Consider the following 24,587-nt stretch of genomic DNA (forward strand, 5'->3'; position numbering starts at 1 on the left):
CAGTGTCTGACACAACAGGGCCATGATCCTGGGCAGGGCTTTTGGGCATTACTGCATTAAAACAATAATAATACGTTGAGATCTTGTATCAAAATCACTATGGAAGTGCAAAGCCCTTTGTTAAGTTTATGCTCAGCAAAGCTGAAGAGAGGGCGTGGGAAAGGTGTGGTAAGTCACCTTTCCACATCTCTGAACCTGGGCCAGATACAGCCTGAAACTGCCCTGGGCATAATGTAATACAGCCCTAAGCTGCTCTAATTACAGCAGCAGCAGCAGATCTGGTGAGGCACACTGCATTATGCCCATGAGATGCCAGCTCCCAGTCTGCTACACCAAGACAGGGAGCAGAGAGTATAGAACCAGTTGTGCCAGCACTGCGCAGCCTATTGGTTCCCGTGCAGCAGGGGGACTCCCTGGTTGTTCCTTAAGGGCAATTTTCTGCTTGCTGTGTGCCAGACCTGGGGCAGAGGGTTGAGCACAAATGGCCCATTTCTGCAGACTTTGCTCACTCAAATCTTCCACTGAAAGTAACAGGAGTTGCATATGGGTAAGGTCTGCATGCTTTGGCTTTAATTAGTAAAGTCTCACAATACCTCTGAGAGATAGTAGGGAAGAATTATCCCTATTTTACAGATAGTCTGAGGTCCAGAGATGTTAAGCAACTTGGCCAAGGTCACACGGTGGGTCAGTATCAGAAATGATAATTGACCCCAGGTTTCCCCAGACTCCCAGTCACCTGTGCTAGCCTCTATGTAACTCACTAATCAAGACTGCAAATAACAGTGCATGAACACAGACCCAGTCAGGATTCCAACTATTTCTCTGTTTCCACCACCTTGGCTCATAACAATTTTTATAACAGCTTGCACCCCAAAATATTAAAACTGTAATAAAATAGGAGTGCATTGCATAGACAGACTATTTACAGTCAACAGAAGAATTTCATCAAGAATTAGCTTTAAGAAAAGTGTAGGGTAACAATACCTTTCATACACTTAATTCTATTTTGTTGGCTGAAAAATTAAGCATGTCAGACATACAAGCTTTTCCTACATATAAATAAGAGCAAGTATCAAAATTAATCATTTTGACCACAAGGGGGCCACACTGTGCCACTTCTTGTACTTTGGATGGATTTGGCTATCTGAAGAAAGAATTGTAATTATTGCAACATTGGGATACTGACTCACATGTTTTCATTTTTAACAGCTGTGCTCATTTCCAACCAAAAGGGAAAAAGGGATGAGCTGAAGTGATGGTACTTGAATGGTGCGGATGTGACAACAGGCTAGTGGTGATGGGACTCTGCTCTCTGGAGTTTAAAGTTGTCATTTCCTAACTTAACAAGAGAATTTAGACCCTCTCTCTGGAGGTCTCTCTGACCTCAGTGTAAAAGAGGAGGGTGGGATGGGTGGAAAAAAAACACCCAGTAATAATTCCATCTATACAAGTCAGGAAATATATATAAAGCAACAAGTACAATACTGCCCCAATCATCCTGTCCTTTGTGTAGCAGGCAGTAGAGGAATAGAATGCAATTGGACCAGCCCTATGAAAAGCTGCATACAATACAGGGAAAGGCAGTGCTCTTATGCACCCTTTGGGCCTGATTCTCCAGGGCCTTGCACTTTATGCAGTCATTTACACTTGTGCAGATTGTGTGCAACCTCTATCATTCTGATTCAGTGCAGTTTTACATTCATTTTGCACAGGATGTGAGTGACTGCTCAAAGTGAAAGGCACTGGGGAACCAGGCCTTGTGTGTACCATACTGTGCAAAATCCAGTTAGAGTGAGGCACACAGGCGCTGTCAGAAAAGGGGGCATTGTCTGAGAAGCTGGAGGTGTGATCAAACCAGAAGGAGCTGCACTGCCTGACTCCCAAGATTTCAGCTAGGGACTCATGCTCATGCACTTTTCTCTGGACAAGTGTGCTTAGACTGGATGGCTGCAAAAAGGAGGGCCAATCAGATCCAGACAATGTCTTACAATGTGTCATGGGAAAGCAAGGAGTGTGTATTATGTGCTCTACAAGGGTGGTGGGGCAAGAGTGGCAGTAAGATCTACAGCTGCAAACAGGACAGATGGAAAACCCTTATAATATCAGAAACTATTGTCCACTCGCAGAAAGGGCACAGTGTGTGTCACTTCCCTGAATGTCCTGATACTATCATAGAGATTTCCCCACCAATGTGCTTAGCTGACTCCTGTTAGTGGTGATGTGCCCTTAACTACTGATTGCACTAACTGGCATATTTTAGGGAAACCTGGTACAGCGTCAGTGGTATGTCATTCTTAACCAACCACTCAGGGTATCATCGGTTGGTATGAAGTCACATTGCATCCAGGCCAGTGACAAACTGAATCTGAGTTTCAATGCTGCATAGTTTCTGTCTGAATAGTTAAATGGACACTAGAACGTTTGGTTCACTTTACCTGGCCTGGTATCTTCGCTTGCTGCCCTTGGGGTAGCTGCTGCACATTACAAGCCAGTGTCTAGTTCTTGTCACGTGTGCAGCTTCTGAGGCCAGCAAGAGCTGTAAAGGCTCATATTTCTGCATCTCTGCAGTCCTTGCCTTTTTCCCTAGGATGTTAGCCATGCCATCTGCTGCCTGCATACCTGGGGAAATGCATGCTTTTCTTTGAAGTGGTATGGTTGAGATTTCACATCACAGTTTTGGCTCATTTTTGACTGCACATGCATATTCCCCACCCTCAACTTTCTAGTACATTTCTATGCCAAAAAAGAGAATCAGGGACAAAACCACTTAATTTTCAGTGAGAAGGAAGTAGTTAACCAAATTTACTGTAAAAAAAAAAAAAAGTTTAGTGTTGGCTGAGAAGCCTATTAAATTACAACCACTAGTGTAACAGGGATGGATTTCAACCAACTGCCTGGATACAAATATCTTTGAACTTTAGGTTGTTCAAAATCTGAATCCAGACCCAAGTTTTAAAAATCTCTACTCTCTTTATGGTTGACTGGACCAAAGCCCCAGAATGATACTGTGGAGAAAGGATAGTACAGTGGACAGGACACTGGACTGAAGATCAGGTCCCTAGATTTAATTCTTGCTCAGACAGACTTCCTGTGTAGCCTTGGAAAAGTCACTTAACTTGCCCTTTCCCTCAGTTTTTCCATCTGTAAAATAGGGATAATACTTCCCTATTTCACAGTGGTGCTAGGAAGATAAATTCATTAATCACTATGAGGTACTCAGATACTATGGTGATAAGGGCCATATAAGTATCTAGGCAAATACCGTATACCTGACTAAGGACTTTTCTACACTTGGAAATTAACCAAAATATCAATTCTGGAATGATTTAATACATTGTCCTCTGACTGTGGATTAAGCTAAACTGGGGGGCAAAAAATAAGCATTTTTATTCCAGAACAAGTGTCCACAAGGAGGCCTATACCAAAATAATTATTTCAGAATAATTAGTCCAGAATAACTATTTCAGTAAATTTCCAAGTGTAGACAAGCCCTGAATCTTAGTAACCATTACAGATGGGAGTGCTTGCTAATGATACATTCCTTTTATAAACTTAACCTGAAAGCAATTAATTAGCACATTATCTGCTACAAAGCTCCTTTTCAAGAGATGGAAAGCCACCTGTAAGCAATATGACTCCTCACATTTCTCCTGAAATTTGCATGTCTCACAAAGGCATTTTTGAGTTCATTCAAAGCATCAGACAGGTATATGCAATGAATCTTGGATCTGGTGAACAGAATGAGCTTCCATTGTAAATCCCTCTGAGAACTCATTAGATCAACCCTAAATTCGTCAAAGCAGTACATGAGGGATTAGCCAGAGACACCCAGAGGATACTGGGAACTGCATGGCTGAATCCTTAGGTACTCCACTGTAAATTGAGAAGTCCACATCAATTAGCCAAAATATGGGCAAACTTTTCTGAGTACCCTCTGGGCCTGACTGTCAGAGATGATAAGTACCCATCCATAGCTCCCACTGACTTTAGCTGAAATTGGGGATACTCACTAGGCCTAAAAATCAGATTCCTGTAGGTGTCGTAACAATTCAATTCAAACTGCTTCTGTTTATGTGTGTATTGTAACAGATTATATGCTCACTGTTTTGGATCTGTGGCTATTCTTGAAAACGCTCAGACAAGGATTGGTGTTTTGATTTGCTTAGGTCAGGTCTACACTACCAATTAATACGTTGCTCAGGGGTCTGAAAAAGCCACCCTTCTGCGTGACGCAAGTTGCAGTGTCCTAAGTGCTGTCCACACCAGCATCTCCTGCTGACATAGCTTCTACCTCTCGTGGAGGTGGAGTAATTATGCCAACAGGAGAGAGGTCTCCTGTTGGCACAGAGAATCTTTACCAGATGCGCTACAGCAGTTCAGCTGCATCGGTGCAGCTGCACCAATGTAGCGCTTCTAGTGTAACTAGCCCTTAGATGCTGGTTTTCTTAAACAGGAATTACAGAAATGCAGCCACCTCTGAAACAAAGAGTGGTACCTATTTTACACCACCTAATGCTACACAACCGTTTAGAACAAAGTGAATAATTCTATATCCAGTTTAAACTACCTGACAGTAGCCTTCTGAGTGATTAGTATGAATAAGGCCATTCAGGCTGCTCATTGTAGTAGTAACAAATGAGCCGTTAACGTGGTTATAAGACAACACAGCAATGTGAGTAGGAGTTTGAAGAAAGCCAATATATTTTTCGTAATTTAACAAACGTAATGACAAGAACTAAAGCTACCTTTACACTATGGACCTTATGGTGGCACAGCTGTACCGCTGCAGCTATGCCACTGTAAGTTCTCCTGTGTAGCCACTCTATGCTGATGGGAGAGAGCTCTCCCACCATAATTAAACCACACCTAATGAGCGGCAGTAGCTATTTTGGCGGGAAAGCGTCTCCCGCCGACACAGCACCATCCACACCAGCACTTTTGTTTTTGAAACTTACGTCAGTCAGAGGCAGTTTCATGTACTGAGACTAAGAAGCTTAATGGCTTTGTTTTGGATCTTGATTGATTCTGCAGTGCTGGGATTCACTGACTCATGCCCTTTGGAAGCACCATTACTTTGCTAAGCTGTACAGCTAGCCAAGCACTGTATTCAGGATAATTTAGGATGTGTGAAAGCTGAACAATATGTCATTCATCAAAACAAACAGACCATTCCTTTTGCAATACTGTAAATGCGATTTTCCAATATGGGAAAGAAAGACACTTTGGGCTGCCCTTCCTTAAAGCAGAAGTTTAATACAACAACAACAACCACTTTGCATTCTAGTATCTTTTTCCTGAGGATCTCAAAGTGCTTTACAAATGTTAGCTGAACTTCTAAGGAAAGAGAATATTTTTATTTTCATTTTTGTTACTGACAGGGAAACAGGCCCAGAGAAGTTAGGTGACATGCCTGAGAATACGTAGGGAACCAAGACTTTGCTTCCCAGGGGGGAAGTCTGCTGTAGCCCAGTGAAGGGATGATGGACAGGACACAGAAGCAGTTAAGAGAACACTAAGCTAGGCAGATAGTCTACTATAAAGGAGCCTAGGACCTAAGACCATTATGCACAGGGCAGCATGATGTGTGGGTCCAACCATCAAATAGTCACATAAAGCAATGGCAAAGGGCAACACTTCAAGCCACAGAGGGACACAGGTCATGTGAGGCAGCTACAGACTCAGAACAGTGGCAGAGACAGAATCCAAGACAACTGTGGAGTAGATGTAGACAGCGGGTACGCATGGAGCCAAGGCCAGAGGACAGCTAAACAGGTGGGGCCAAGATCAAGACCAGGAGAACATAGAGCTTCTGCCCTCAGCTGGCCTGATGTAGGAGAGTCAGAAGAAACAAGGTACATAAGCAACACAGAGGACCAACAGGACACCATTGTGACACAGAGGTCCCTTAGTCGTTCACTATTCTTCATCAACAATTCTTGTCAGGGTCTGCAATACTCACCACACCCAATTCACTATGGTTATAATCTGTATCTAATATATGTCGTGTAATATGTTATTGGAAAGCTAATAACTCACGGATCATTAATATTCTTGTGTAATGTACGTACACAGTGTATATTAAGAGTTATGGAGATGTCAGAGGAGTTGGTAAACAGGTCTGTCCTAGACAAAGGAATATGTATTTGCTTCTCTGACCAGCTTGGTCATCAGGTCAAGATACTGAAGGTCCATTTGCCTATTAGGTAAACAAAGCTATCCAGTTAAGAAGCAGGGAAGGATTCCAGCAGTGAAGAGAAACTTTATCTGGGCTATAAAAATAGAGGGTCAGAACCTTAAGTGACAAGCAATTGAAATAAGTGATTGTATATAAAATTACTGTATTATAAAAGTGTATTGAGTGAGGTGTTTAATTCAAGTCTCTGACACACTGGTGATTAATATAACCATAAAATGTATGTATTAGCATTATATATGGAATTATGGATACTCATCGATATTGGGCTTTGCAGTCTTTGTCCAAAGAAAGGGAAAACAGGTCTCTCCCACGCAGGATGGAACATCACAGCTATTTACCTGTATTCTAGGTAAATTAAGCATGGTGGAATCAAAACAATGAAGCTCCATTCACAGACGGGGGATGGGAAGCCAATGGAAAGGGAAAAACTGCCTGAGGGGTCATCCTGCCTCTTTAAACATGGTCATTGAACTTTGCACGATATAAGAAAAGAAAGAAGCCATCTTTTAGCATCCGTCACTAGAGAGATGTAAGGAAACAGAGTTCTTGTAAGCTGAGAAAGATGGGTCCTTCAACCAAGGGCCTGAAGTCTCTGGGAACTGAATATAGGTGAGAAACCTACTTTGGTGAAGATCTTTCAGGTAAGGAAGAAAAGGGAAGCCAGTATCTTGTACTTCTGTAGAAGCTCCTGACTGTGGGAAAGTCAGCCACGGCTGGGAAGAAGGAAGATTGGTGACAGAAACCATCTTAAACAAAGCCTGTACCTTGCTAGATTAAACTTTAGACTTTTAGATGCACGTTTTCACTTTTATTTGCTTGTAACCCTTTCTAACTTTATTCCTTTTTCTTGGCATGACTTAAGCTATGTCCTATTTTTAATAAATTAGTTCTAAACCAACTCAGTGCTGCGTTTGAAGGGAAGGGGTTACTCACTTTGTGCAATAACTACGGTTCTTCAAGATGTGTGTTCCTATGGGTGCTCCACTTCAGACGCATGTGCGCCTCTCGAGCCCTTGATTGGAGACTTTCAGTTAGCTGTGTCTGTTTGGCCAGTGCATGTGCCCTGTGCCTCCTCACATTGGACACCAAGGCTACATAGGGGGGCATGGGTGAACTGCACTCATCTCCTTCTCCACTCAAATGTTCCCTAGGGGACAGTCCAGAGCAGAGAGGAAAGTCGGCAAGTAGTGGAGCACCCATAAAGGAACACATCTCGAAGAACTGTAGTCGCTGCATGAAGTGAGTAACCCCTTCTTCTTCTTCGAGTCGTGTTCTTATGGGTGCTCTGTGTCAGGTGACTTCCCAGATGGAGGAGGGAGCTTTGGAATAGAGTCCAGAATTGACAATAGTATTGCAGAGTCAAGTGCTGCATTGGATCCGACGGCATGGATCGGGGGAAGGAGAGGGGTAATGTTTAGAAAATATACATATTGAAGCCCATGTAGTGATCTTACATATATCTCAGATATTAGCACACTCTTAAATAACGCTGTAGATGTTGCCTGTGATCTGGTCAAATGTGCTATCACCCTCTGGAGGGGTGAATGACTGCTGCATCATAACATAATATGATAATATGTCCAGATATCTATCTTGATAGTCTCACAACAGAGATTACGCACCCCTTGGAACTATCCGTCAAGGAGATGAAGAGCCTAGGCAACTTTCTAAATTGCTTGGTCTCATCTAAGTAGAAAGCCATGCCCTTCAAACACCTAGGGTCTGGCACAGGACTCCTGCAGAGAAGTATGCGGCTTAGGGGAAAAAACCACTGGTAGATGAATGAATTGATTATGGTAGAACTCTGATAGAACTTATGTAAAAAATTAGGGTGGGGACATAAAGACACCTTATCCTTGAAGAATACCACAAAGGGAGGATCTGCCATCAAAGCTCCAATCTCCTTGAACCTATGGGCCAACATGATGGCTAATAAAAAGGCCATCTTCATGGATAAAGGGTCAGAACAGAGCAGAGACAGGTTGCCATTGGTTCAAATGGAGAGCTCATAAGGTAACTGAGTACCAGGTTGAGAACCTAGGTTAGGGTGGGGTCTCTAATCTGCAGGCAGAGATTCCCCAAATCCTTAATAAACCTACACAATACTGGGTGAGCAAATATGAAGATGCCTTCTACAAGGGGAAAAAAGGCTGATATTGCAGTTAAATGGACCTTAATTGAACTGATCACCCCGATTTCCTCAGATCCAACAAATAATCCAAGATGATTGAAAATGGCACCAAATCAGGCAGGAGTTAGCAACGACAACACTAATGGAAGAATCTCTTCCATTTCTACAGGTAAGTATTGTGGGTTGACCTCTTTCTACTATTCAGTAACCCCCATTGTACTTCCATAGAACAGGAGGATTCTAACCCTGTGAACCATTGAGGAACCCATAGGTAGATAACCACTACATAAGGACGAATCACGTCTCACATCCTGTGACAGGAAATGGGGAATGGTCAGGAGCCTGAGCTATGCTTGGACACACAGGTGAAGCAGGTATGGGTACCAGGCTTGTTTCAGCCAGGAGGACATTATAAGGATAACTTTGGCCTTGTCCTGTCAGATCTTGTTCATCACCCTTAGTATCAATGGCATTGGAGGAAAGACATCTCCCAAGGAGTGGCAGCACAGAACGCCTTTTGAGCCTAAAAGAGAGCACTTCCTGTTCCTGGTGGTGGCAAAGGGATCCACCTCTGCGGTCCCCATCTTTGAAACATCCAGCACGAGGAGGCATAGGGTTCATGCACAGATTGAACAGACACTAACTGGAAATCTCTGTTCAAGGGCTCAAGAGGCACCTGTGCATCTGAAGTGGAACACTATAGGGACGCCACTCAAAGAAGAAAGTCAGGGTGGGACCTGCATGCTTGTGGGCTGCCTTGTAAGGCATCCAGGGTTGCTGGTCAAGTAGTGATACAACAGTAGTGGTCTGGACTGCACCCCACAGGCCATGACAACCATCCAACAGAATAAAGGCAGCAGCAGGGTTGAACCAATCTCCCATCAGCTGCGAAAACACAAACAAAAAGTAGGAGACTGGTTCAAAGACCAGCACACTTGACAGACTATGAGCCCTATGGTAAAGACTCTGTGCCTTTGATGGGCTATGTACTAGTAACTCTGGCCCCAGCAAGACAGCAAATGCTTGCACAAAAGACACAACAACAATTGCTACAAGGAAAGATTAGCAACCTGCATGGAACTTAGTGGGAGCAAGAAGGAAAAGTTTGCAGGAAGTACCAGGAAGCCAGTATGTTTACACATGGCTTCAATGCTAGTTGCAGCTGCAGCATCTCTGTAAATATTTCTTTTAATAAAGAGTTTAGTCTTAGAAACATTGATTCTCTCTCTCTCTCTCTCATGCTATTACCCAGCATACAGTACATGAAACAGTAATTAAGCAGAGTGGTTTGGATACATGAAGCATCAATAATACAATGCTGATGTTTCTCTAATGGCCATACACTATCACATTATTCATAGATCATGTGGTAGAAGAATGCTAACCACTAACAGAAACTTGATGAGGTCACTTCCAAACAGGATACAGCCCTGCAATAACATGCTGTATTTATAGCAAATGAAGTATTGTAATGTGAATTCCTGCAGAGAACAGCAAAGTATGCATTTATTGAACTTAGATATCCTAGAGAGACTCCAAGTTACTCCCATCACTTGGGAGCTCTGGCTTTGTGTTTCAGAGTAAAAACACAAATACATTATATACCTATAGAATAAAGACTTACATTTACACAATGCCTTTCATCCCAAAGGATCTCAAAATGTTTTACAAACTAGCCACCATATTCCAGTTACAGATAAGCACATGGTTCCCATTGAAAGTTATTAATTTTTAGCCTGGATATAGCCAGACACACATCCTGGGGAATAATTTCACCAGCCACTGAAATACAGCCACCTCTCGGGTGGAATCTAGCAGTTTTTTGGCAGTGCACCATACCTCGCAACAGTTTGAAGACATATTGGGGTGAGAAAGGTAGGCAGAATGTAATCACAATGTGAGTTTTATGGGTGTTAATAGCCCGGACATTTCAGAAAGAGTACACCTCCTACAGAATGAAACACACACACACCCAGCTATCTAACCAGGAAAGTCAGAAAACCAGCAAAAGCAAATCCTAATGTGCTTTGAACTAATTGATGCTGCAAAGCAACAAAAACAGCACGAAGATTAAATCAGCCTTATTCTTGGTCTTTATCCACACACAGAATCCTAGATTGTAGTTTTAGACACACCATGGGATCTTTTAAATGTCTTTACTAATGTTTTCTGCATCATTTCACCTGAGAGAAGCAACGTGAAAATTCTTTTCTCCAGCTGTTCTTGTCAGGAAACATTGCCTGGTTTGCAACATTATGACTCCAAATACTTTCTAAAGTCACTGAACTATTTTGCTTTATACATGGATGAGCCTGGGTGGTACCTAAGTGGCCTCTGAGAAGGATGGTGCATGCTCTGTGAGGAAAAGGGTAGGAAAGGGATGAGAGTCTGAGATGTGCAGAAAGCAGTAGCGAAAGAGAAGAAAATGTTTGGGAGTAAGTCAGCATTTCTCCTGACCTACCCCACTTATCACATAATTCAAGCCATTAAATATCTCCTGTTTGCAACCCTGACTGAAGTGACAGTTTAGATTCTTATTTTGTATTATGTCCCAGGAGATGCTGAAATGTATTACAGGAATTAAGAACATGTAACTTAAGACAAGCAGAAATAAATGAGGAAAAACACCTGCCAGCCCAAGTAATTACTCAGAGGAAAAACAGATAGACTATATGGGAACTGTAGAAGTCTGAGATGGAAAAAAATCTGATATCATCTTATTTCCCTTCCTCTTGGTCCCAAATTTTGGCCAGTATAAGAACATTCCCAACACAGTATTCAGAGTACATTTGACTCCACTGCACTTTAATCTTATCAATCATATTTCCTCATATCTTGTCAAGTAGGGTCAAATGCTAGACAGTGGTACGTGTTTTTGAAAGTCATTTGGTTTCCTGTATCAGGAAGATGGTTATTAAGATGAGGAGGTGAATCATGTCAGCTAAGGAAATATAAAAAACATGAAGAGTCTGCCCTAACTTTGAATCTCAGAATTACACTAACAGCTTTTTCCCCCCCTCAGTCAGACTTTATTAGATACCTGCACTGAGTGTACATATTTTTTCCATTTTTAATAATATGAAGTACATCACAATAGTAGGTGATTTCACACAGGACATGAGAAGGTCCAGCAATGGGCTAGTAAAATGGTGGTTTTAATGCAAGAGCAGCCTCTTTTAAAAACTGCAAGGAAAAGGTGCAGCTGTGACGTAAAATCATTTACTTACTGGGATCTAAGTTCCACATAAGCTTGGAAGGATTAGCTTTTAATTAGTAAATGATGGTTATCAACTTCTTCCTCTACTCACAATCCCCAAAATTCCCATATTAACAGGCAAAATGTACAGAGGAAAAGTTAAAACCACAGAACATCATTTGGTAGTCAAATGGTTCTCTTTTCTGCTGTCAGTTTTATCAGGCCAATCATTGACAAATGAGTATTAGGACACAAGGGAAACAAGGTGAATCAACTTCTGTTGGGGAGAGACAAGCTTTTAAGCTTTCACAGAGCACCTAAAGAAGAGCTCTGTGTGCGCTCGAAAGTAAGAGCTCTGTGCGCGCTCGAAAATTTGTCTTTCTCACCAACAGAAGTTGGTCTAATAAAAGAAATTGCCTCACCCATCTTGTCTCTTCAATATCCTGGGACCAACAAGGCTACAACACCACTGCATATTAGGACACAAGTTCATTAACCAATACTATCATTTTATTTCTGAATCAGTTATGAATTGCAAATTCTCAAGTGGGTGATTTTGCAAGTCTTGAGTGAAGCTATACATTCACTAAAAATTAAGGCTGTTATAGATCTGCATTCAGTGCGTTATCAACACTCTCCAACCACAACTAGTCAAGGAGCAAGTGTCCCCAAGTCATTCCTGCTCCTGAATCTCTCTCAGTGGCTACTATCTTTTGCCCAGCTCATTTGTACTTTTAAAACAAAACTCTATGTGAATGTCAATTTAGAAAAAAAATTAGCTTCTCATTTCAATGTTACCTAAAGGAAAAAATAAATGTAGTGACCCTGGGAAAATATTCTGAGTGCCATATCAAATAAGGCATGAAAACAGTGAAGTGACAAAATTGTGTAATGCTGCAACCAGAAAATAACATATCTTCTCCAGTGCATTTTGACTATGCCTTCCCCGAAACAACTGATTGACTTTTATGCCTCATTACTGAGGAACAAAACATCTAAGGTTAAATTTGATATGATTCACCAAATCTAAGAGGGAGGAGGCCAAGAATTACTATCTTAATATCTCAAAACTCATCGTTATGCCATTTTACTCTGTCTCACTAATATTACTCTTATAAATCTCCTGGCTCTGAAAAAGCCTCCTTTGCAAAGGATGTTTTGTGATTGACCTGTGTGTCTTATTTAGTTAACTCACTGAGAAATCCTCTTTCATAATACACAAAACCATTTGTTTCACTTGAGAATATTTAGACAGTGAAGTTCATCCAGATACATTATTCATCTAGTACCTGATCCATTGTGTCCATTGTGTCTGATCCCAGTGTCCATTGAAGTCAACAGAAAGACTCCCATTGATTTCAGTGGGCTTCACTTAAGCTCTTTGGCCCAGATTTGTAAAGGTATTTAGGTGTTGCTGCATTCAGCATTACAACACCTAATTGATTTAGAAGCCTAGGTTTCATTTGTGAAATGTCAACTGTCAATGGGATTTTGCTCCTAAAGTGCCTAAATCAGCTAAGTGGTGCAATGCTGCGTCTGCATTAACGACCCAACACCTTTAAAAATCTGGGCCTTAGGGCCAAATTTTAAAACATGCCTCTAAGGACACGTGCAAAATTCTGTAATCACCTGTTTGTATATGCAAAACCACATTAGTTCAAAGCACAAAAAGAATTTGTGCATGCGATTTGCCTATGTAAGGAGTCACTTGCAAATGTCTCTGTCTCTATTTCCACAGAACTGCTGACTTCTTCACAGAGGAAAAGCTTTGATTTCTCAATATTATTCTGAGCAAGTATGCTCAGTATAATATTTCTTCATCTCATGACTAATCAGCAATTGCAATGAGAAATTATCTGCAGCACTCAAGACTTGTAGGCTAGACATGCAACTGTCCCCCCAAGAATCCACTGTATTCCTTATTTATTAAACTGTTGGTGGAACAAGGAAAGGTATGGTACTAGAGGGAGGCTTTGGATGTTTGTGTTACTGTATCAATACATTTAAAATCACCCTATCACCTCTTGAGGCATTGGTGAGTGACCAGCAGTGGCAAACTTGCACTAGCCATGTATGTTTACTTTGACCACTCTCCCACAACAACTGTGCTATACACATTTATTCTGCATCATTGAAGCCAATGAGACATTGCCACTTCTGCCAGAGACTTCAATTAGCAGTGGTGAAAAGGAACTAGAAAGGTTGCGATACTGACTTTGAAATATATTTGGCTCCAAAAGCTAACCAAAATAGAGAAGCAAATGCAAGCTTAGCTTAAAATCAAGTTGCATTTGATTTACCCTCACAATAAAACCTGATGTAGCCAGAAAGTTGAAAAAGTGGATCAATGTTATAAAGATCTATTTGGGCAACTCCCATTTTGATCCCTACATCTGACTGATTACTACACTCATATTAATCAAACAGTGAATTTGCCAAGTGAGACTGCTTCAAAAAAAGCAACGTATACACCAATTTCTGCAAATCTTTTTTTGGTACCATGACTATCAGGGTCTGATTGGTTCAGTCACTCCCAAAATTTTTAAATATTCTTTAACTGCAGCTGAATTGGACTAAAAAAAGGTGCAAAATTTGTAACCAAAGCATTGATAACAAAGAAAATCAGATGACTTCAAATCTGAGGGCGTCTCTACACTTAAATGCTGCCGTGCGCTTCACTGAAGACGCTACCTATACCGACGGGAGATGTTCTTCCATTAGTATAGGTACTCCACATCTCTGAGAGGCTATATCTAGGTTGATGGGAGAATTCTTCAGTCCACCTAGCACTATCTATACTGGAGGTTAGGGGATTTCCCACACCCATGCGTGACATATCAGTGTGCATGAAGTAATTAACTTTGTCTCTTGAAAGAAAACAAATATTTTAAACAAAAAACTACAGAATTTTCAGCTATAAAACAGCATTATAAACTCCAGCACAGAACTCCCCATGGTATTTTGCAGAAAAATAGCATGGCTATTTCAAATACAACATTGCATCTAGATACCTTGGGCCCTTTTCTAGCAGCTGTCCTGGCAAAAATTAAAGCTACCTAGCACTTTTTGAGAAGATTTGGGGAGAATGGTGCCTTGACTAATGTTCCTTATCTCAGTAAAAGAGATTCTGATGTACAATACTTTAAGTGAGTTATTGCTGATTGCATATATAACTTTCAGGACTCCTTGTGTTTCTCTTCTATTTTAATCTAGGAAATTGACATACAAAAAGCTTTGTTCGTGTATAGTTAAGGTTGCTACATGCAATTCAACAACAAGACATACTACTACAGACATCACTAAGGCCTAGTCTACGCTAGGGAATTAGGTCAGTATAACTACTTCGCTCAGGGGTGTGAAAAATCCATATCCCTGAGCGATGCAGTTAAGACGACCTAACCCCCTGTGTAGACAGTACAAGGTTGATGGGGGAATTCTCCAGTTGACCTAACTTACCACCTCTTCACTGAAGTGCTACAGCAGCAGAACTGTAGTGCAACAGCTGCTCTGCTGCAGCTTCTAAGTGTAGACAAGCTCTAATAGTCTAAACATTAAAAACCAAAGTAACTCACAAAGTAAAGGTTACAGATGCAATCCTGACACCAACTTTAACACTCAGTTCTCATACACATCAAACGAACAAACAAACAAAAAAAACAAACAACCTCCTCACCTACCAGCACCAAATCCCTGTAGTTCTCTATGCAATATGATCATGCCTATTAATCAGGTAGAGAATTGAAAATGTGATTTACAGACTATTGTGTGTATAACTGCCATTGTGCATGTATTTGTTCTGTCTACTAAGTGTGATAGTTTGTTACAACACTGACAATTGCAGTTTTCATATACAGAGCAGTTTTATGACCTTGCATGGGAGTTAGGATTGGGATATGTGCATACAATAGTTTCGTGTCTCATGATGTTTGTCTAGTTATGGGTGTGTGGATCATGTTGTCCCATGATCAGTGGACACTACTAGTTATGGGTCATTTGTGTAGTAGTGAATTGATAAAATGTCTGGTTGTGTGATTGCAAATGACTGTGCAAAAGCATAGACTTTATAAAATACTGACATGAATACAATTAATGTATTTCACACGGTTATAAGAGAAAGCATATAAACCAATATTAACTCCCTCAAATAACTGTTAGGAATATTTTCTCCAAGGGAAGAGTTAAGTTTCTTTGGGTGCTGGTCAGTGCAACATTTTCTGATAATGGTGTGTTCACAAGGAACTGCTTGTAAGATTATAAGAGTTATGTAACATTAGCTTGCAATTTCCTTACCTTTTAATGCCGGGGCTCTTCTATTGATATAATGATATGTCTTATTCTGATTTGCATTTAGCAACCTTAACAATAAGTTAAATTTTCTTAAGTGGGAATATACCAAATATAATGTGCTTTGGTAAAAATGCCTTAGTGTATATTAAAAATCTTGCATCAGATAAAAGCCTGACTTCAGGAAAGAGAAGCGAGGTGGGCAAGAAGTCATGGAACAGGCACACATATCAGCAACAGCTGAAATGTATGAAATATAATAAAACACTGAATCACACACATTAAGATGGAAATGACCTCTTAGGTCACCTACTCCCAGAACACACGGTGAATTTAAGTTAAGAATAAGAGGCTGCCAAAAGCTCTTTCAAGTCTGTTAATAGTTGCCGAATAAGAAGGAAAACAAAATCCAAAACCTGACAAAAAGTCCAAGTCACAGAAGACTTACACAATGCCAGGAAAACATGATTCTATTCCTATCCTGAATTCTGTAACTCACTGTAGAACCAAAGTGTTGCTTTTCAGTTTGAAGCACTTTCATACTGTATGAATACAGCTGAAAACAGCAGACTAATCAGAATTATAAACCACCAGGGGAAACTTTCCCTTTAAGAATGCTGTGGGAAATTGGGTTCAGATGGCAGTTATACATGGAATATTTGTTGAAGCTGTATAGTTTCAAGATACTTGAAAGTGCCAAGTGCATATGTGTTCCTCCCAAACAGAGGCCTTTCACATATATAAATCTGGCCCTAATTTGGTAGTCTTTATGTATCCTGTGACTGAGGTTGTGTTTACTTTAGGTTTTTAGCCACTAGTATACCTACATCTGTGGAGAGAAGTGCATTAGAGCAGCTTACCCAGATTTGTACAGGGTAACCAGAGGGAAATTGTAGGGAAAAATCTCTGGCTGGTGCCTTGCTTGGTTTAAATTTGGCACTAGCTTGCAAATGAGGAAGGAACAGAAAGGAGGGAGGAGGGATTGCAGGCCTCAAACCCTGAGTCCCCAGGCACTGTTGAAACTGAAGCTGCCACCCAGCAGCTCACCTCAACCAGTAGAAAAGGTGGCTAGCAAAGCTCTAGCTCACAAAGGGCCCCACCCACCAAGTTCCTGATTGGGGAGACATCCAACTCCGCTGCTTGGCACTACTTAAACCAGAAAGAGGCAGAGGAACAGGAAATTGTCTGACCAGCTAGTTGAATCCTTGACTGGCTGGTGCTACAGACCCTGCTTACTTACCTGACTCCTCAGCTCTTACTCCCTACCTGGTCCTTCCCATTCTTGCTCTCCTAATTCCAGACCCCATCTGTTCCTGGATCCTATATCCTGCCTTGCTCCAATGACCTACCCTGGATTCTGACTTCAGCTCTGACTCCTGGCTTGGCATCTAGCTCCAGTTCCATGCTCCTGACTCTAACCATTAGGCATGATCATCCACACCTGGTCCCTACAGGAGGGCTGTGGGGCCTTGACAGAGACTGTGCCATTTGTTTACTGATGAGGCACAGAGTCCCCAGGTGTTCCTGGGTTTATGTGACTGAAAAGGTAGCACCTGCCTACAACCACCATTGAGTTCATGGGTGCCAACAGCTGAATACCTTAAAAAATCAGTTAGACACATATTGCAATATGCATCTCAATAAGTGAGAAGGGGGACTGAGCCCTGAATGAAGGCAGGAATGAAGCTGTCTTTTGCTGTTAAATGAACCATTTTTCCCTTGGTCGTTTCTTTAGATATGAACGGTCAAAACTCATTAGGAGAGGGAATGACAGCCTCAGCTCTGGAGGTTGGAAGCATTTCTTGTGAGAAAATATTCTGTAGTATTTTGCATCTGTCTCAAAGATTTAAAGCAATTTCTCTTTCTACATGTACTGATTCTGCTCCCACTGAAGTCAGTGTAAAAAAACTCCCACCAATTATAGTCATAGTGAACTCATGGTTTTAAAAAAGCTTTGTTATCCCAAATATTGAGAAAAATCACAGAGTGTATGCACCACTCAGGTTCTGCCGGGAGCTCTTAATTGGTGCATAGCCTTTGTGCTGCCATCAGCAGAGGAGTGAGCTTCCCACAAAGAAAACATTAATTCTAACTCCACCATGGATGCACCGTCGTAATCTCAGTATGATCTCTACCATATGATTTCTATAACCTTTGACCAAAAATGGTTATAGTTAGGACATTGTTTAACAGCGTTCACACCTTGCTGCCAGCACACATCATATGTCCAGTAGACCATGTATACATAATACAGCAGGAGCCCAATAAACTCTTTGGATGGTTTTATATTATATTACAGGTTTTAAACCTCCTACAGGGATTGGAAAGAGGCCATTTCAAAGAGGCCAACAGGTTTTGCATCCAAGCACATTACAACTTATCAAAGCCATGTTGAATAACTGCTTGAATCCTACTAAAAAGTAACTTGCTCACACTTGCCAAAATATAGTTTAACTTTAACCAAGTATAGCTGTAGCACTGAAAGAAAATGATGTACATTAATACAGGTCAAGGCACCTACAAGGAAGTACCTCCCAGACAGAACGTGACTCCTATAATATTTTATTTTTCCACAAGATGGATCAGACAGCAGGCTAATCAGACAACCACAGGTCACGGGTGCACAGAAGGAAGCCATTGTTGCACTTACCATGGTTTAAATGTCTGACACAGTCATTCAGGATTGCACTAAATTGTTTCTGAGCTTCGGGATCCTCAAAACAATAGTAGCAGTGTCTGAGGTAGGGCTGCCACAGGTAAACTGGAAACTCTTTTGGCAGGAGAACAAATGCCTGGACATTTTCCTTCTCATTAGAAGCTAACAAATAAATAGAAACACCTGGTTTAAAAACATGCAAGTTTTTGTGCTTTTTCACCCAATGTAACATTTCCTTGTGATTAAAGCTGTAGGAGAAATAAATGCATTAGAGTAGTCAAACAACATTTCTTCTTTATCATGGAGATTTGGCCTAGGAAAAGCACAGGTCTCAGGATGAAATGGTCCACCTTTATTCAAGAAAATGGTTGCTCAGATCAGACTGCAGCATTGCATGCTTGGAACCTGTAATCTCTGCAGGTGGGACTTCCATTTTACAGAGGCACATGGTTGTATTCAAGCATATGTGCTGGAACTAGAGGTGCTGGGGGTGCTCCCACACCCCCAGGTTGGAAGTGGATTCCATCATATACAGGGTTTACAGTTTGGTTCAATGGCTTCCAGCATCCCCACTATACAAATTCTTCCAGCACCCCCTGTATTGAAGTTAGATGCAGTGCTCAACTGGGCAAAGTTTAGGCACCTTGGAGACTCAATTTTTGATGATTAATAAGGCTAGGCAGCAGGGCTTTCATGGTAAAAAAAAAATTAAGAAAGGGGAATTTTCATTTCTTTCCCTACTGTCTCCTCTGTACAATGTATTGAGCAAATTATATTTAAGCAAAAAGGAACAATGTGCATTTCTTCACGCCTAGTTTTCCTTCCATTTGAGCCCTGACACACTGTCTTCTGAAAACTCTTTGCAATTCTGTGCTCTTGGACAGATCAAAGAAGGTCCAAAGTCCATCATTTTATGTTTCTGTCTGGACCAGCTTATGGTGCACACTGATATTGTAGAACTCCATTTATAGTTAAGTAGAATACAAATCTTTGTATCTATGCTTTGCAGTGTGGAACAGGCAATTCCATTTACAGTCTCTTTTAGAGACTTTGCTGCAGTAAAGATGTTAAACTCACAAAGTCAGATCTTTGCAGAGCTGTCAGAAAAGGGCAACTAGGGAGTTTTTGTATAGGGGAGTCCCCAGATGGCCTAAAGCTGGTGTAGCCTCCTCTATGCTTTCCACTCTTGGTGCTCTCTGGTCTATTATTATTATTATTATTAATTTGTATTACCAGGTGTTCTAGAACCATGCCAGGCATGGCTGAAGCATGCTGCCTCTGGCAATTCTCGGCCAACAGTCTCACGTTAGAGCAGCACTAAAAAGACTTGGGGGCAGAAAGGTGGTGGAAAGACACCTGTGTCCCTTATCCCCCTCCTTAGCTGTTCCAGATCCACAATGGCCCCTTAGATTTAGAGCTTTTTTTATCTTCGTGGGAGGAAAAATCATTGTGGTGTATAAGCTACACAAAGTAACATGGAACTATTATCTACAATTAACAACTTCCCTGCTATCTATATGTGAGACACCCAATCAAGGAGACAAATGACCTCTGGTTATGGGGATAAGTAAAATATGGGAAAGTGGTATTTTCTAGTCTCCTTGTGGTTTTGCTTTGTGCAGTTTGCAAAACTATTTTGTAGTGACAGCATGACAACAAGCATTCAGTATTTATCCTTTAATTAATAGCATGTAGTGTGTGGTCTTCTGGAATTATGTTTCGATAATGGAAAACACGCAGCACTCATCTTCTGTTACATTGTTTAAAACATAGCCTCAAGGTCTTAAAACAAAAAACAAAAAAAGACTTTGTGGGAAAAGAGCTTGAGATCTGGGATTTCGATTACTGACAGTGCTTACCAACTGGGTCCGGAAAATGCTTATCAGACAGCAAATTGTAATCTTCTTCTGAGATCAGTACTTTGCCTCCTGCAGGAAGAATCCGATATTTAGGGCTGACTCCCTTCTGGTAGGCCTGGGGGGGAGGGACACAAAAGACTGTCAAAACAAAGATTAAAAAAGGATAGTCTCAGCCTATAACATATTCCCAAATCATTTACAGGGCACTAGTACATAGATCCTCCCTAAAGAGAGCAGTTTTGGTTGGTTAAATTCAGCTCTATTTCCTGAAAGCAACAAATCTGAATAATTTTGTGTAAAAAGGTCAGCAAAGTGTACAAAAATGGCCCTTTGGTTCTGCTTGTCTGGCACCGTGCATCTTCCAATCCATATCTGCTTAGTTTGCTGGCTAAAACTAATTTGGAGATTGGCACTATTGCAGGGCTAATGTTACTGCTAAACAGAAAGCTGCACTGTGGTACATGGGAATCAACAGATAAAATGCTAGTTAAATTCCAGTTCCAGAAACAAAGGTTAGATACTACAGTGAGACACACCTTAGAAATGTTGATAAATGGATAAATTATTTGGGGAAGACAGAAGTGTTGTGAAGATTAATTGTTAATACTTGCAAAATGTTTGGTCAATGAAAAGTGCTTTAAATGGAAGTTTCACCTGCTTATCTGAGGGCAGAATTTGATCCATTATTCATAATATTAAAAATAATAATCTGCAATAATTATAAATAATAATAAAGCCTAGAATCCACATCTATTCACATTATCAGCAAGTTTGGGACTATTCAATAATTTTTTTTAATCAAGCGGAGATAATGTGGTGCAATAGACCCAGTCATATGTTACCAATTCCACGGTAGCAGGAACATGAGAGAGTGAAGCTTTACCTCTTTGCTCTCAAAGATCTCCATGGCATAGTCATTTTTTATCACAATATATCTTTCCTTCCATTTCTTCAGATCTTCAGCAAAATGCAACAACTCTGCTTCATACAAGATCATCCCAGATCCCACAAGGGGCTGAAAAGAAAGTTACCAGATTTGAAAGCATTTTTTCCACAAATATTGGCTATTTGAAGGATTTCCTTCTGAATTTTCCAAAGAAATTCAGAGTAAGGATCATCTGCTTGAATGTAGATGCAACGCAGATGATCAAATTCCTCTGGCTTTAGAGGGTTGGGCACTCATGGGCCTAATTCTCTCAAAACTTATTTCTAGATTTCTGTGGCTGAAGAGTTCTTATGAAACTTTCAGTTTTCATGGTGGTAAGATGAACAAGTTGATCTTTTGTTTTGGATGTCAGTATTTCAGCAGAGCTGGCCCACTGTTCCCAGGTCCTTCTCCATTACATGTGAAAAGACCATTTTATTTGGAAACTAACTTTATGATTAAAAGAATCAATTCTATGGACATAAAACATTTCACAGGTTTCTTTCATTTATACTTCTTTCGGCCTTGCTGTCACTGTTACATATATATCTTTCTGAAGAGCAATCCTTGTGTTTGAGTGCTGGCTCTTTGCCTAGCCAACCCACATAAACAGTATAAACTCTGCGGTTCCACACCTCTCAAGGTGAAGATTTGTGATTCCAGGCCAACCCAAGTGAAATCCTTAGGTTAACAGCCATCTCTTGATTAAGGTCCATTTCTCTGCATTTCCTTCTCTTAAAATCATACATGCATGCTGATATAGCTTATTCCATGAATTAGTACTGGCCTTTCTTATGGAATCCTGCAGACATGGCTTACAGATTTGGCTAACTCTCTCACAGAAACTTCCACCAAAACGTATCATCTTTATCCTGAGATACCTACAAAACTTTGCAAGTGGTCAGAGCCCCACTAATCCTCCCCTCCCAACCAAATTTGACCCTTGTTGAAATGTATGTTTCATACCAGTATTTTTCTTGTTCCAAAATACTCTCTTCCCCAAAAAGGTAAAACAAGTTACTTGATGTCTAAACTACAAAACAGAGCTAAATTTTCAAAAGACCTCAAATACAGGAATTGAAGTCACACTTATACACATCTTTAATATTTTTCCTACGTGCAAAAAAAACCAGTTCTAGGGTGCTGACTGCATCTGTATTTGCAAGTGTGTGACAGATCTACCCCCATACTCCACACACCATAGTTTTAAACACGCATGGGTTTACATGTAAAATATATGCACCCAGGATGTTTTGTGTGCAAATTTACAAGCCATTAAAAAGATATCCAAAAATATAAGTAAGGAAAATGGAAATACATTGTCTATTTTTTATGTATATATGTCACAGTTAGGGTACTTTGGCCCTGATTTTCAGAGGTGCTGAGTATCTGCTGTTCCCATTGACATTAACTGCAGTTGCGGGTGTTCAGCATGTCTGAAATTCTGCCTCTTTTGGTTACAGATGTAATCTTGCGTTTTTCAGTGCATTTTGTGTACATTTAAGATAGTTATGCTAATAAGGCATGCTGTTTCTGTGCTAGCAGAGCATAGTTGTAGGGCAACATCACAGAACCTAAAGTACTATACAAGATTCCCCCAAGATCTCCTGTTACCTTGGTTTTCAGGAATTGAGACTGGAAATCTTGGTGCTGTTCCAAGTCATTTTGTATGTGCTCACAGAAAGCAACAGCATACTGGCGTTGGTAGTGTGGGCTGAAGTTTTTGATTACAGCCTCGGTTTTTCCTGAAACAGAACATATGAGAATAATTACATTTAATTTATATTAATTTTAGGAATTGCAGTACAAACCATATCAGTAGTTACTCCACCTCAATATACTGTCTAACAGCAGCCAATGCTCATTCCTTCAGAGCAAGTCAGAAACCCATAAGTACACTCAACTATGTGATACTATAATAAACACAATGGAAGTTTCCTTCTTGACCCCAGCTGGTGAACCATTTGTGCCCCAAACTAAGAAGAATTAATAGTCTGTTATTTTACACAATCTACTGCAAATGCTGTCCCTATTCATATACTGTAACTACCTAAATGTTTTCTTGAAACTTACTAAAACATATTTTCCTATAAGATAAGATGTTATTTTACCATTCTCGTGACATAGTGTCACAGATTAGCTGATGTACCGGAGCAGGCAGACAAGGGTTTCACACCCAAAAAAAAGATATACACAAGATATTGGGGCATGTTCATGCAAATTAGCCAACCTTCTCACATCATCGGATTTTATTGCTGGCTCAGAAACCTTTCTCTAATCTCTTGACCATTGTGATCTTTTCTCATAAATAAGACACAGACCTGCTATATGGGGAAACGTTTTTTTAAAAAATAGTTTTTATTATTTTTGGACTCCAAATGTCATCAGCTCCAATACTACTACTTTATACTTCTATAATTTCCTATATGAGAATCTCAAAGCCCTTTACAAATAACTAATACATATTCAATATTCCTGTGAGGGAAGGAAATAAAATTATCCTACTTCATGGACAAGGAACTAAAACAGAAGTTAAATGATTTGCCCAAGGAGACTCAGTAGGCAGTTGCAGAACATGGACAGAACCTAGCACTCCGGTCTCTCAGTCTACACACTAGACAACATTGCTTCTTTATTGATACTATGGAAGCTCAGTTACAAAGGTATTTTATCTGAGGTGGGTGGAGAAAGCTAATTCTCTGTTGTGACGGTTTCTGATATTTTGAAATTTTGGTTTAGTTCCAATTTGGAACAAAATCCAAAAATTTCAAGATTCTCCATGAAAGGAACTGGAGCCCTGACTCTGGGACAGTCTGCATGGCAGGCTGCCCCAGAATTATAGACTGTAGGAGTGCTTGGGTCCTTGACTACGAAAACAGTCCAGCAGGTGGGCTGGCTGGCAGGGTTCCAGCTCAGAACTTTTTCAAAATCAAACCATCTCCGCAAAAAAAGGTTTCAATTTTGACAAATTGGCAAATTCGGACCAAAAAAAATTTAATAGGAATTTACTCATCATATCTTCTTCCTGCATGTCCTGAGAGCCACATCTCCTGGACTTTAAATAAAATTTACACTGCTTTTTACTCCTATTCACCCTGCAGAACCAGCAAAGCTAAGAGAGTGAGTTCGATTCCATTCCTACTTGTGCATTAATAGAACTGTTGACCAAATTCCAACTAAAGGGCTCAATTCTGCTCTCATTTTATACCTCTACAACCACACAGAAGACAGATACAGCTCCATAATTCCACGGAAAATAATTGGGCCACAGGTGTACAATTCCTCTACATACAGTGTAGCTCCAGAAGTGGCCTGTGGAATCATTATTGTTGAGAATGGC

The 24,587-nt window shown here is 40.6% G+C and overlaps 1 protein-coding gene across 1 annotated transcript in view; it reads right to left on the reverse strand.

Moving 5' to 3' along the window:
- NIBAN1 (niban apoptosis regulator 1) overlaps nt 1-24,587 on the reverse strand; it is a 93,244-nt gene that overhangs the window by 23,573 nt on the left and 45,084 nt on the right. Inside the window, exons 2-5 of the mRNA XM_067535154.1 lie at nt 22,862-22,992; nt 21,206-21,337; nt 20,323-20,437; nt 18,458-18,625 (exon numbers count right to left, since the gene is read on the reverse strand). Of these exons, the coding sequence (XP_067391255.1) occupies nt 18,458-18,625; nt 20,323-20,437; nt 21,206-21,337; nt 22,862-22,992 (546 nt within the window). The remainder of the gene's footprint in view (nt 1-18,457; nt 18,626-20,322; nt 20,438-21,205; nt 21,338-22,861; nt 22,993-24,587) is intronic.

This window comes from Emydura macquarii, unplaced genomic scaffold, assembly GCF_026122565.2.
Source record: "Emydura macquarii macquarii isolate MOO-44397 ecotype Brisbane River unplaced genomic scaffold, CSIRO-AGI_Emac_v2 contig_3477, whole genome shotgun sequence".
In the NCBI taxonomy this organism is placed as follows: Eukaryota; Metazoa; Chordata; order Testudines; family Chelidae; genus Emydura; species Emydura macquarii.